Consider the following 13,554-nt stretch of genomic DNA (forward strand, 5'->3'; position numbering starts at 1 on the left):
AATGGCGCCAGCACCGGTTAGATTATTACCTTGCGAAGCAAGGTCAGGTTCACATGGATCATTTTATGTGATTTCCAAATAATAGTAAATACAGTGACGCCATACAACGTGATACGATGATGCGAACTTATCACCTACCTCCGATTTCCCTTCCAATACTTGTCGTTTTCTGAATAACAAAGTAATAACTTAGACCGTGCAACTCCCTCGCGCACAGAGCTCCGCCCACAGGGCGAAGCTAGCGCGCTTCCCTTCCAATATTCGTCGTTTTCGGACAACTCCCTTTTTTGTTAATATGTTGGTAATAATGTGATGAATAAATAAAAATTAATCCTATAATTTTACGCCGCAACATAGCAACCAGAGCGAATCTGTCCAACGGGTCACGAGGTCGAATTACTGATATCGTTCTGGATCCCAGAGAGCCAAAGATTGGGAGCAACGCTGTGGAAGCAAAGAGAGCATTCTTGCGTTATCCCCCTGCATTTGTTATCATTCACCTCGACTTCTGCGATTTACCGCCATTGCACGGACTTCTGCCTCAGCACATACCAGTGTTACCTTGCGAAATTAAATTTTCCATGGGCACAGGTCCTTCTACAAGAATCACGCGGCGTCAACTCCCTGTAACACCAGCTTACGTATTTACCGACTTTAAAGCACAAGGACAGACGATTGATCACGTTTTAGTGGACATTGGAAGAACGACATGTTTTCGCCTATCTCCCTTCAATGCATACGTCGCACTATCCAGAAGTCACGGCCGAGAATGCATACGTCTTCTCAGAGACTTCGACAATGATCTATTCCTTCAACATCCAAATGAAGACCTTCGGATAGAAGATAACAGGATTGAGCGACTCGCGGAGGAAACGAAAAAGCGTTTCTCGAGGACAGACAGTCTGACAGAAAACAAGGTACCATAGTGCAGTACACTGAAAGAAACAATGTAGTAGTAGCTATATAGTGATGTCAGAAGAAATCCTGGGACGAAGCCAGACTAAACGAGCACGATAGAGCTAGAAAAAGACGGAATGTGAGCAAGGTTCACGTCGGCAACGCCGACCCCTAGTTCCTAAACGATTTGGACTACTTGAAGATGGCATGACGTAATGAGCAATTTGATTTCATGTAAATAAGCGCCCATCAAAAAGCTTTTCGTTTAACTCGAAAAGCTGAAGTTTTGAACTACGACTTTCGAATGCACCGTCTCCAAAATGCACGCTCCATTGCTATCAGTGCACTCACTTGCAGAAGACGAGCATTTGGCGTTTCTGCTGGTGTTTTAAATGCCAACTCGGACGCGGACTCAAACCAAAGCCAGAGCCAAGGCCAGAGTCAAATTGTGGACTTGGGAAAAGATAAAAGCCGAAGCAGAGAGACGGCGAATGAGCAGGGACAACAGGCTGGGCATGGAAAAGGACAGGAACACACTCTTGGGAAACTCTCGCGCTCTTTGCGTAGCCAGCGTGACTCCTCGCGCAGCAATTCGTCCATTCAGAACCCTCATCGTGACATTCCGGCGGCAGGTGTTTCGAAGAGAAGAAAAAAGGAAAAGCATCCAAAAAAAAAGAAGTTTGGAAGTGCCGGTGCACGACCTGCTGTGGAATCAGCGCGTGCTTCTCTTGCAGGGTCCGACGCGAAACGTACGGGGGTACTGAAGCTACTGTTTGAAGGTTCTGGGGAAACTAATCATGTGGCGAAGGATGGTTGGATGACGGGGTGGGGCGAGGACGGTGCGTTTTCCATGAACTCACTGTAGTTCTACTTTTCATTCAGTTTTGGTCTGTCATGTGAAGCGCTTCAACCGGGGGAGAATGAGAATCTTGGATCGCAGGGGTCGGTCAGTGTCGATGGACGACCAAGAAAGATCAAGTCCACGAGACGTGGGCAACCGCCGCACGTACGCCATCCCCTACCTTATACCCGTCGTGTAGAGGGTCTTTTCGACGACGCGCGAGATCTGAATGCTCCTTCATCAAGCGGACCGAGCTCTACCAATAACGTACTGGAAGGTTCGTATTATTCAACATTTGCAAGATTTTGAATGTAGTTCTGACACATGGGTCGGCAGATATCGACCCACCCTCAGAACACAAGCCTATTGCGCGGCTTGCGCATGGGCTTGATAGGGTGTTATTCAAGTGCGTCTTTCTGCCTTGTAGATTGTGAATGCCAATTGAACTCTATTTCGCAGCCCCGGCGTTCATTGGCTCCAAGATCCACGCTCACGTGTATATAATTTCACGCCTTGGCTTGAGAGCATACCCAAAGTCACAGATTTCGCGTTCGAGCGCGTCACTGGGTTCATACGGAGTTCTCAGGATGATGTACGTTTGATCCTTGCTTCTTCTGTTTACAAAATCTTAGGACACTCACTCCACAAGGACCTTCATACCCTCGCCAAAATACACTCCCGCCCATACGTTGGCTCCACATCCTCACTCACCGGTCTGCTCAGCCACATTTACTTCCTCATCTCTGGTGGAAAGGAAGTAGATACGAGTGTTTTGAGCGGCGCTTTTGCGCATGAGGTGGGTGATTATCTACAGTTCCTGAGGTCAATTTTTGGGGCATGAATTTCATCGTTCTCCTCTAAATCCGCGTGTTGCGCAGTGCGGTTCAACGTGCTAAATATCGAGCTCTTGTCATGTGGCGTATGCTCTTATGCCTTCACGTGCGGTATACACTCGCTTCTTGATCATGACGTCTGACTGCACGTTTCTGGATGCGTCTATATACCTCCCGTTCTGCTTATACAGATTTTGCAATACTTGCTGACATATCTATCCACAGCCAACGAACTTTACCCCAGGCCAGCGCATGCCCGTATCAATCGTGTTACGATACAAAGACGGTGTATGGGCGATCGATTCCAACAAAGATGGTGAGGATGACAGCCAGAAGAATGTATTGACCTGGATGGTGCGTCGCGCAAGTGCATTTGATTTTATCTTCGTTTGTTCTTTCTCACTTTTCATTTTGAAATGCGCGTTATGAATTTTGATTCGCGTATCACGTAACTAATGCATGCGTTTGCGCTACAGGGCACTCTCCTCGAAAAATTCTTGACAGTTCCGGAATCTGAGTTCAAGACTTTCCTGCGCTCCTCGCCCGCCCTAGCGGAAGGTGAGGAGGATAAAAGGAGGGAGGCATATCGGTATGCGAAGGTGCGTTCTTTTCTTACGCTTTTTCGCGCGTGGGTTTCTGACAATGTCCGTGTTGTATGGGTGTGGTTGGCGATGGGCAACTTGCTGACTGATATGATGGGATCAGAGCGACCGCTTTTTAATGCGCTCCCAACTAGATTGTGTGGACCCGCGCTTACCAGGAACTGGCGTTTTTGATGTCAAGACCCGTGCAGCGGTGCCGATCCGACTGGATTTGCTGAATTTCGAGGTGCGCATTTTTTTTGTTTGGGTCTGATTGCCATCCATTATCGTAGTTCTATCGGAGCACATCATTTACATATCAATGGCTCAGTGTTTTCGCATCCATACTCTGAACTGGGACTGTGGCTAACGGATTTCGTTGAATGTAGGAGAACTCTGGTTACCTCATTCGTACGCTTCACGGACCACTGGAGAGCTTCGAGAAAGAATATTACGATTTAATTCGAAGTGCATTTCTGAAGTACAGGTGTGTTGGCGCTCCACCCCTTTTGCTTTCTCTCTTCTTGGCCTAACAACATCCCATACCAGCTTCCAAGCTCGTATCGGCAATATGGATGGAGTATTTGTTGCTTACCATAACACGGCCCGCGTTTTCGGTTTCCAGTACATCTCGCTCGAGGAGATGGATGCACGCTTGTTCGGACAAGATGTGAAACCTGCGGGTGTTGTCAACAGCGATAGTGCACCTACCAGAGGCACGCGCGTATTTGAGAAGTGTGTGAAGCTGCTGGAAGTAGTGATGGATGAGATTGTTGGAGTGTTTGGGGAGAGGGTGAGTCCACTTCTTTGTCTTCTCCAACTTTTCATTGACTCGTGTGGTTCTGGTTAGAGCGTGAAATGCACTTTCGAGACACGGGAGCGCTCGTCGAAGATGAATATATGGGTGGAACCTGTCGAGTGGGACACTGAGAAAGAAGGGAAAGGAGAAAGCGTAGCAGAGTTGAAGGAGGTAGAGGATGAAATGAAGGTTGCGGAGCAAGGGAAAGATGGCGAGAAGGATGGGGAACGAGTGAAGACAGAGGAGCCTCCAATCATTCAGATCGACGTAGAGGTTCAGAACTTTGTCACTGGCCAGCCTGTATGGGGCTCAAAAGCGATTGGTGTCACGCCTGACGATGACTGTGCGTCATCACATCTTTCTTCCAGTTTCGTTATCATTCGTGTTAATGTTTTGGTGTTCCAGGGATTCTCCATTGGACCGTCTCACATAGCTCGCTAGAAACCTCCAGAATTCAGGCCAACCTCGCATCTGCGAAAGATAGGCAGTTCCGTGCGTGGAATTTCCCAGCAAATATCAGCGGACCGGAGGAGATGGAGACATGGTGGAATGCGCTGGATTTTGGAAGACGGAAGACTGCTGCCTCCTCTTCAGGCGAGGGTGAGGAAATAACACCAAGCAGGCTACAGGACTTGGTGGCAGGTGCCGAGAGCCCTGTCGTAACGGTCGAGGAGAACGGTTTGGTAGAGGAGGAAGGACCTAAAGCCGATGAGAACGGCGTGCCGTCGTTCAATCGCAGGCTCTTCCGACCGGCGTCGACAAGTATTGAGGTATTGCGCCAGCTATCGAGAGATGGGAGGGAAGAGACGCTGAGGGCGGAGGCCGAGGAGGAGGCAATGGGAAGGGAGAAAATTGTTTGGGGTCTTGTGGGCAATGGAGGTATCGTGAACAGTGAAACCAAGGAAGTGCCTGAGGATGGCAGCTCAGTTTCGACCATTACTCAGTCTCCAGAGATGGGGACGGTCGACGCGGTGGAACAAGCCAGCCAGGAGAAAGAGTAAGATAACGAATCTTCATATCACAGCGATGCCGCCGAGTGGTCAGCGACCTTACTTTCTTTTTAAAAGTCCACGAAACGGTGTCCAGCATGCTGAGTGTATGAACCCGTACCTCCAGCTAATCATTGCATCAAGAGGCGTGCGTTCGGCGAATCTCGAACACACACTCCTTTCGTCCCTCCCCCCCAAACTGGTGTCCAGGGTCCCAATCTCAGCCACTTTGGCGATTTTGCAGGTCATGGCTCAATCTTTGTATAGCGGACGCATAACACGTTGAAACGATTGTTGGAAAAGGTAAAGTATTGTTTAAATAAGCCTTAGAATAGCACTAGATACTTATATTAGCGAAAAATCACAAATTCACTGCCAAGTCGCGTCTGAGAGCTGCAAGTCTACACATTTCCATTCTGAGCTATGACGAGTATATGATCGAGTGAGTATAACGAACACGTCCTCGTCTCGTTCATGTCTTTCTCTTCCCTTTGCCCTCCTACCATACCTTCTTGCATTAGTTTATGATACCCGAACATTGATACCATCATGCCAGACAATTCTCACTTTAATTTCATGTACAATGCCCAGACCTTGATGACCGATCCATCATCAGTAAACTAATATGCGCTGTACAGAACTGTACAGAACTGTACAGCGCACAAGGGTGGCAGCTTGGTCCCTTTTGGACAGTGACTCACAGACACACCAGTTCTGTGTCACACTGCACAGAATCTCACAGACACTCCAGTGACTGCCTCGTGCACAGAACTTGTGCTTAAATTTGGGTGCCATCCTGCACAGAGGCTCACAGACACTCCAGTAACCGCCTCGTGCACAAAACTCAGACATGAACACCACTAGATAGCTTGCCAGTTATGCAGTAGCACAATAGATGATATATTGATAACAGAATGATAAGCAAAATGACAGGATGCAGTAAACAAATGTAGGGAAGAGAAATACTCGGATGCGAGCACAGACACATGAATATGAAGCTTCAGTCAAGAATGATCTGCAGGTGATCGTGTCGAGTCTCTGTAGCTCCATCGACCCTCAAACTTGCAACCCTGTATGGATAAAATTAGTATCAAACAGTCTATACAAACGAAACATTCTCGCCATCCAGCTTCAGCCCACTCCCGCAGCTGCGCCAACAACTTAGGGCCATGGTACAGATCCCAAAGGATGTTGTTGAGCATCTGGACCATTTTGGAGTAGATAGGACCATATTCCCTCGCAGTAAACTTCAGGTAATATTTTCCATTGCTGTTCTTTGCGAGACCATCGAGGATGCAGTTGTACTATAGAGAGAAAATTAAATCAATATACTACAATGTTGGGGACGGAAAAAACACTACTGCTGCGCTAACCAAAGCCAGACATGACACAGGCAATTGGTTGCGGAATATGTCTGGTCGCCTGCATGTGATTCCATAAGGTCCTGTGTAAAAGAAAATGATGACACCATCACGAAGTGCAGGATGAGCAAGATTCCTTGTTTTCCCCTAGAAAGATTTACATGAGAATAGACCTAGTCAGTGTGTGATCACTTACATATTCATCTAATCCAAAGCGTAAGAAGAGTGATCCTTCAAGTAAGGCTGCAGCAGCATGTTCTACCCACTCTGCACGTTCTTGAAAGGGGATCGGAGGCGGGGGAATGAGCGAATATGATTGAGGCGCAAGACTTGCAGCGGATTTCTTCAAATCGGATCGCCAAGTTGCGAGATCGTCATACAACTGCAGTGCAGATCCTAAATCAGCGAGATCAGTGTGAATGTGAATATCACACTTACCAGTCGAGCCATGTTAGATTTTTGCTGTGGCCAGATCCCTGAATTACAACATAAAATGAATTAGTTTATGAAGGAAGAAGTGCTTACCGGCGTCAAACTGTTTACCATCTTGGTCCCATGCAACTAAGACTGAAATGAGAACCTCGCATATGGACGACGGTAAATCAGCAACTAAAGCCGGAAATGGATTCTCCAGGGCATGTTGCACACGACATTCTCCTTTAGCATCCTCGAGAAAGCTTTTCCATCGCGGACCATACCATGCTAGTTGAGTTGGCTTTGGTCCATCACTTGGTTTCTTTGATCGTTTAGTCTTAGACTGCTGATCATCATCGGACTCGACTTGATGCAACAACTTGAGAGCTTCAGGATCAGGAAGACGTGGCTGGCCATTCTTCTTGTGGTGGCATTTCAATACATCGTCGGGCTGTGATATCGTGATCTGTAAAGAAACAGAGTGAGCCTCACTAAGAATGAATTTCATCGCCTCACCTGAACGTCCTGTAGCTGTGGCTGCATAGGCAAGGTATCCGAAGGAATCTTATGCAAGCAATTGTCAGAACAATACAGGTGAGTGAACTCATCATACCTGTGAACCGCTGGACTGCTGTACGGACAACATGGAGGGATTGGCTGCATGTAAGACACTGGTCTAAGCAACCACGTCATCTTCATCACGTGAATATTGAAAGTCAAAGTCTGGCGTAATAGGATGAGTGACTCGTGGTTGCGAAGGGGGCAAATCTTCCCCAGAAAATCCTGTAATGTATATTAATAAGATTGTTTGAAAGGCGAGGGTAAAAGGTGCTGATCCTGGTGGGTTCCCTCGGACATGCAGGAGAGTTGCGAACACATTACCTGGATGTTCAGTGCGACATCCACCAACCCCCCCCCCCCCCCCCCCCCAGCCAAACTGTGGCTGACTCATCTCCTCCTCTTCATCTTCCTCCCCCTCCTCATCATCATCTTCTTCACCATCATCGTCAGAGCTGACACTTGCCTCAAATGATTGACATTCAACCTCATTGACACCCCGTAAGTCTGGGTCGATGTTCTGGTCCACAAAGGTAGTTGGTGGTGCAACCAAATTAGCTGCACTAGGGCCGGTTACACTTATGTGAGCTTGCTTCACATTGCCTTTCCTCCCAATAGTATATTGGTTGTTTAGATCTGGGTTGGGAGGCACAGTAGGTGCTTGCATAGCGAACCCGAATCTTCCTCCAGGTTGATGGAATGAAGGATTGAGAGACTGTGAGGGTTCCGCAGTACTGATGTCTACGCATGAGGTGTTAGGAACATTCATAGCAGTCGACGAACTATATGGTGGGGGTGTGACCTAGATGTGAACAATCAAGTTAGATAAATAAATAAATATAACTATGCATCAGACCTTTGGACGACGGCCTTGGCCCTTGATACGAGGTGGTTCTGGAGCTTGAGGGTTAACAGGAATGGTGGAATCAAGGGATGTAAAGCCCTTGTGTTGATGTATCCAAGATGGAGCCTCCAACAATGCACCGATCTTCTCCAATTGAGTATTCCTACCTCCCATTCCCACATTGGCACAGCCAGAATGTCTAGCAGGTTCGTCAGTGCTTGTGGCGTCGAGACGGAGGGACACGAGTGGCATGCCGGATGCCTCGATGGGTTCTGCTGCTCAGGGCTTCTTGGGCTGAGGCCTGAATACATCCAGACCTTTGAACTTGGCCCGCTTATTCTTGGGGCTGGCAACAACACGAGGAGGCATGATGCAGCTACAAAAAGTTCGAGCAGACTGAGCAATAGCTAACGAGCAATTCCAAACTCACCAAATATTTTATACAACGATGCCTCGAGGTTATTGGAAAGGAATGGCGGGTTCTCCCTGGCATGACGTAAGATGATTTGTCCTGAATAATCTCTGTGAGTAAGATGGAGAGTGAGGAAAATGTCCCAATGTGTGCCTGATAAGCGAGTGCACCAGTGAGATTGACTCAGAGCTATCAAGCCCTGAGCAAGAATAGTAGGAACGTACATGTAGCAGTAGCCACCTCCCAACAGCTAAAACCCACTGTGCTCCTGCCGTGCCAGCCTCCGAACTAGTCTTTTATATCACATCATGCTCATGCCTTCTCAAGGTCGTGCTCGGAGAGTAATCACTTCTTTCTGCCCGTTTCTCCGAAGGAATAACTTGGATTGATCCAAGGCGAACTTGAAGAGTAATGAAAGGATAGGCGAGTAATGGTGTATCAACTTGGTATGGTGGGACGGAGAGATGAAAGATGAGTGCGAAAAAATGTGTTAACCAGAACACATGTGCACATAAAGAAAGATCAGTATTGATATAGATGGAAATGCGAAGGAAACACTGGAAAAGAAAGTACAAGCGCAGCTACAACAACTATTGGTAATTTATGGTCAATCTTGATAAATTTAATCTAAGCCATCTGAGTCCATCGTCGCCTGAGTCACTTCGCTGGCAGAGTCACCATCAGCTGCCTCATGCTTCTTGCGCTTGGCTAATTGTGGCACAGACTCAGGCTCCATACTGCCCCCTTCTGCTTGCCGCTTTTTCAAGTGTTTAGTGATTTCTGCAGCAGATTTCTTGAGATTCTCGTTGGTGGATGCGCGCTCCTTGTCGTCCTCAAGGGTGGCAATATGACATTTTAGCAGATCGATGATGCTATCAAAAGTGACCCGTGCCTCCATGTTATCCTTCAGGATTGCCCACCACTCTTTTTCGCAAGGGGGATAAGTTTTGCAAAGTATGGGTGGAATTGTTTTTCGAGACGGGCCTCCTCTGATGACACTGCAAATAAATAGACCTTCCTCAGTTTGCACACATCCAGGTTGAGGTTCAACCAGCTATCTGGCAATGAGTCAGGTATGGACTCCTGGCGCTCCTTGCTGTTAGGGCCGCTGTACTTGATACAGATATAGGCGAAAATGTAAAAAAGGGACTCAAGGTCATCCCCAAAGCTTTGAGAGACTCAAGATGGTGGGAACACCAGAGTTTTGGAGGAGGATTTCCGTGCTTCTTGTTGTGTTGCCTTGGCCTGCCATTCTGCCATTTGGGCAAGGGATTGTGCCCTAATAAACCAGTCAACCAAATTTTGTGTGTTCAAGAAAGATATATTTACCATGCCACCAATAGAATATTTGTCGTTTGAAGTAATGAAGACTCAAACTCCCAATCAATTAACAGCCCCCTACTATTATTGGGCCCCTCCATGATCATCGCATTGTAAAGACTACAATCACGATGCAAAATGCCACAGTCTACTGCCATGTGTTGGACTAGAATACAAGAAAATGAATACAGAACTCGTGTAGAATCAACTAAAGCCTCACCGATAACAATGTCCCTAATCACTCTCATGAACTCCTTCAGCATTCGAAATGCATGAAGGGGGCGAGCGCAGGGCTTCATGACGAGGCGAACATGCGTACGATGGGTCCCTCGGATACTCGGGTTTTCTGCGTGACGATAATGCCGCGTCTGGTCAATGACGTCATCTGACCTTTCGACCTTCTAGTAGTCTACTAGCTCAGGAACACCAGGGATGCCACTCATCACTTTTAACATGTTAATCTCATTCAAAACTTTCTCCTCACCACCCTGAACCCAGTGGTCTTTAATGATGTATTCTTCTTCGTCCAAACTGACCAGATAGCAGATGGTCCCGCGACCAATGAGGCCCTTGGTGGTAAAGAGGATCTTCAGGATAGTATAGATCTTGTTATTAACGCGGATTTGGCCACAGGGTTCTGCAGGCGATTGAGGGGTGTGGGGAAAATGGGAAGGATGAGGGGTAGAGCTACAGGTGGTATCAGCCCCCTGCAGAGGCCGAGACGCAAGGCCCAACAAAGGAACACTAGTGACTGCAAGGGGTTGAGGGAGGAGATACGAGGTAGGAGGAGGGACAGGAGGGGAAGGAGGGGGGACAAGAGGCTCTTCTATCAGATCTTCGAGAGACTCGAGATTGTCATTGGACATTAGCTTGAGGGCATCATCAGCGGGGGGCATCAGCTCGAGGGCATCAGAAGAAGAGTGTATTGACCCGGCCTCATTGTCAAGGGGTAGCTCCTGGGGATCCTCAAGCAATGCAGTGAGAGACTCACTATCAGGATCGGCAGGAAAGGTGATACTCCGAGTGGCTCGGGCAGGAAGGTTCTTGAATGGCCGGTAACCAGGCATGTCTGCACCTAGGGATGGGGGGAGCGGGACATTTTTCCAGAAGGCGACTGTACTATTGTATCCAATACATTCTGGGCTGCCAAAGACAACAGCAGCAATAATCTGGGCAAATGCATCTGGATTTTGATGAATTTTGATGTGAGGGGTCACAACGCCACCAGCATGGTCGTACAACAAGACCCTGAGTTCGCGATATTGGTGTGTAAATGATAGGATGAGTGCAAAGCGCCTCCAAGGCTGATTGCTGAGTAGTAGATATGCCTGGGTATCTGCAGCCTTCACAATCTGCTGTGCAGGCTTGTACTGACTATGTGTCAGCTCAGCACATACATAAATATTGCCCCACTTGGGCTTGATATCATTGGATAGCACAAGATCAGGCTTGCACTTGATATCGCTACCGGACACTGCAACAGTGGAGTTGCTGGCACTCCATGTGCGAGTTGCAGACAGTGTGATCAGCTTGTCTTCTGATTCAGCCATCACAGTATCAAGAGCGTTAAGGAATGATGAAAATATCTCTTCATGGGTAAATTTCTCGACACCCGGCTGAGGAGGAAGAGTATCATTTGAATTGACGGATGACTGAGAAGGTGTCATTGGAAGTGCCCAGTTCCAAAGTCCAGCTTGGCTATCATACAATGGAACAATATTGTCTGGGGAGTTTTGACTGAATATAGTGTTGATCCGTGTGTCGCAATGAAGGATTTTGCTGAGTTTGATTCTAAGTGTGTGCGCTTGGGGAACATTGGCTGTGAAAGGCTTGAAGATCAGAGGGAGTAGGTGGCCTAACGAGCCATTTGCCAGAGATTGAGGTTCAGTTGTCACTAGGCGGTCGAGTTCAATGGTTGTCATTCTGTTCAAAGTAGGGACGTCATTGACCAGAATTGACATCGGGGATGCCAATTTTATTCTGTCGTCAATTGTCCTATAAAAGTGCGGCATAATTGGCGCTCAGTGAGGGAACAAAGGGATAGGGTGATGACGGTGAGACTCGGGCATTGCTTAACACCACAGTCTAACTATAAATACACGACATTCATACAAAGTTGGCAAAAGCAGGCTGATTACAGGTCAAAATACATCGAAAGAGGGTAGAAAGTATTTTTGTCCCAGTACTTATTGAGCCAAAATTCCGATGCATGCTCCATACCGTTATATTGAGTGAGACGAGGGTCTGCACTTGCGCCAAATTGAGGGACAACATTAACAGGCGCTCTGAGCTGAGTGACTGGTATAACATCACCAATGTGAGTCCCGTTTGATTGCTTCACCCTCTTGAGCAGATGTAGGTGTGTAGCTGGCTCGCGCTCAGCGCTGTTGTTAAAGTGTTGCATGTATGTGAGGAAGCGATCCTTCCAAGCCCCCTGTGTATCCATCTTTCTAATTGGACAGAAAATAACCCTGATTTGAGCGATGACATGGCCTAGGAACTCAAGAGTTAGAGAGCATTTTGCATAATGGAGGAACATCAATCACCGTGAAGACCATCAGCAGGCCATGAGTGCCCATCTTCGTTATTGACAATAACAGTGTCATACCGACCAAAAGTCCAGATGTCAGAAGGTGATACACAGTTTAAGGTCTGTGCAGGTCGCACATTGGTGGTATCGTGAAATTCCGTATCCTGAAGTTGAAGTTTGAACCATATCTGTAGTTCATTGAATGGAAGCCAAGCATTGGACCCAGCCCTCCTAGCCCCTCCAAGTGGATGAATATGACCATACCCATGAGTATCTTCATGACAAAGGAAGTCGGCGAAGGCTGATCGTAAGTCAGGAAGGCCAAATTTAAGGGCAGCATCATCAATGGAGATGGCCCTAATTGACGGGCTGTAGGCAAGATGAAAGGCCGTACGTCCAACAACAAATGTATGTAATGGCAGGGGGATTGTCCCAACCTCCCTGTGCTGGAGGACCTTTGCCATTGCAAAGTAGTTAGTGATTGGACGTGCATATCCAGGGGACTTGACTGTGGACAAGAGGTTTGCGGGGAGGTCATCGTCATTGTCAACATCAAAATCGATGATGTCATCATCAACGTGGTGTTGGTCCAGGTTGGTTTGCAGCCTCAAGTCTAATAGACTTGTTGCAAGATCAAAATGACGACATTTGTCCACACAGTCAAGGTGACGGCAGATTTGTGAATTGTAGTTATTGTTGTTGCTTGAGCGTGCGGGATCCTTGATCCCAGTTATGTGTGTGTGCTCTGTAGCATCTGCACTCCACTGCATGGTGACGCCAGTGTTACATATGCTGGGAGCTATATTCTGCATGAGCTCTATCTTCGGGATGTACCAGTTATCGATAGGCTTGTTGCCCTTCCTGCGACGAAATCCAGCAGCTGTAATGGCGTGTTTGTTGGCATGAAATTCGGCCAGCACTGTGGAAATATGTTCAATGTCACGATCATCGATCCATGGCGACTGTACGAGATAACAGAAATCCGTCAAAGCTCGTACAGCAGTCATCACAGCACTAGGCACCACATCCGCACTGACCACAATAATCGAGCACTGGATATCATGTTGGGCACGCCCTGTGACCTGCTTCAGCTTTGAGATGCCACCATGAAAATGGCGAAACCCCGTCACAGGCTGCAATGCTGAAAAGCGAAAATCGATTTCTGTTTCCCCAAC

At 47.6% G+C, this 13,554-nt stretch overlaps 1 protein-coding gene across 1 annotated transcript; it reads left to right on the forward strand.

The window, feature by feature from the left end:
- Nucleotides 1-421: 421 nt before the first annotated feature.
- On the forward strand, nt 422-1,074 carry F5891DRAFT_1075412 (uncharacterized protein). Its single transcript, XM_041363374.1, has one exon. The coding sequence runs from the start codon at nt 582-584 to the stop codon at nt 924-926; it is 345 nt and encodes a 114-aa protein (XP_041217163.1). The 5' UTR covers nt 422-581; the 3' UTR covers nt 927-1,074.
- The last annotated feature ends 12,480 nt before the right edge of the window (nt 1,075-13,554 follow it).

The sequence above is a fragment of the Suillus fuscotomentosus genome, assembly GCF_016647785.1.
Source record: "Suillus fuscotomentosus strain FC203 chromosome Unknown F5891scaffold_179, whole genome shotgun sequence".
Taxonomy (NCBI): domain Eukaryota; kingdom Fungi; phylum Basidiomycota; class Agaricomycetes; order Boletales; family Suillaceae; genus Suillus; species Suillus fuscotomentosus.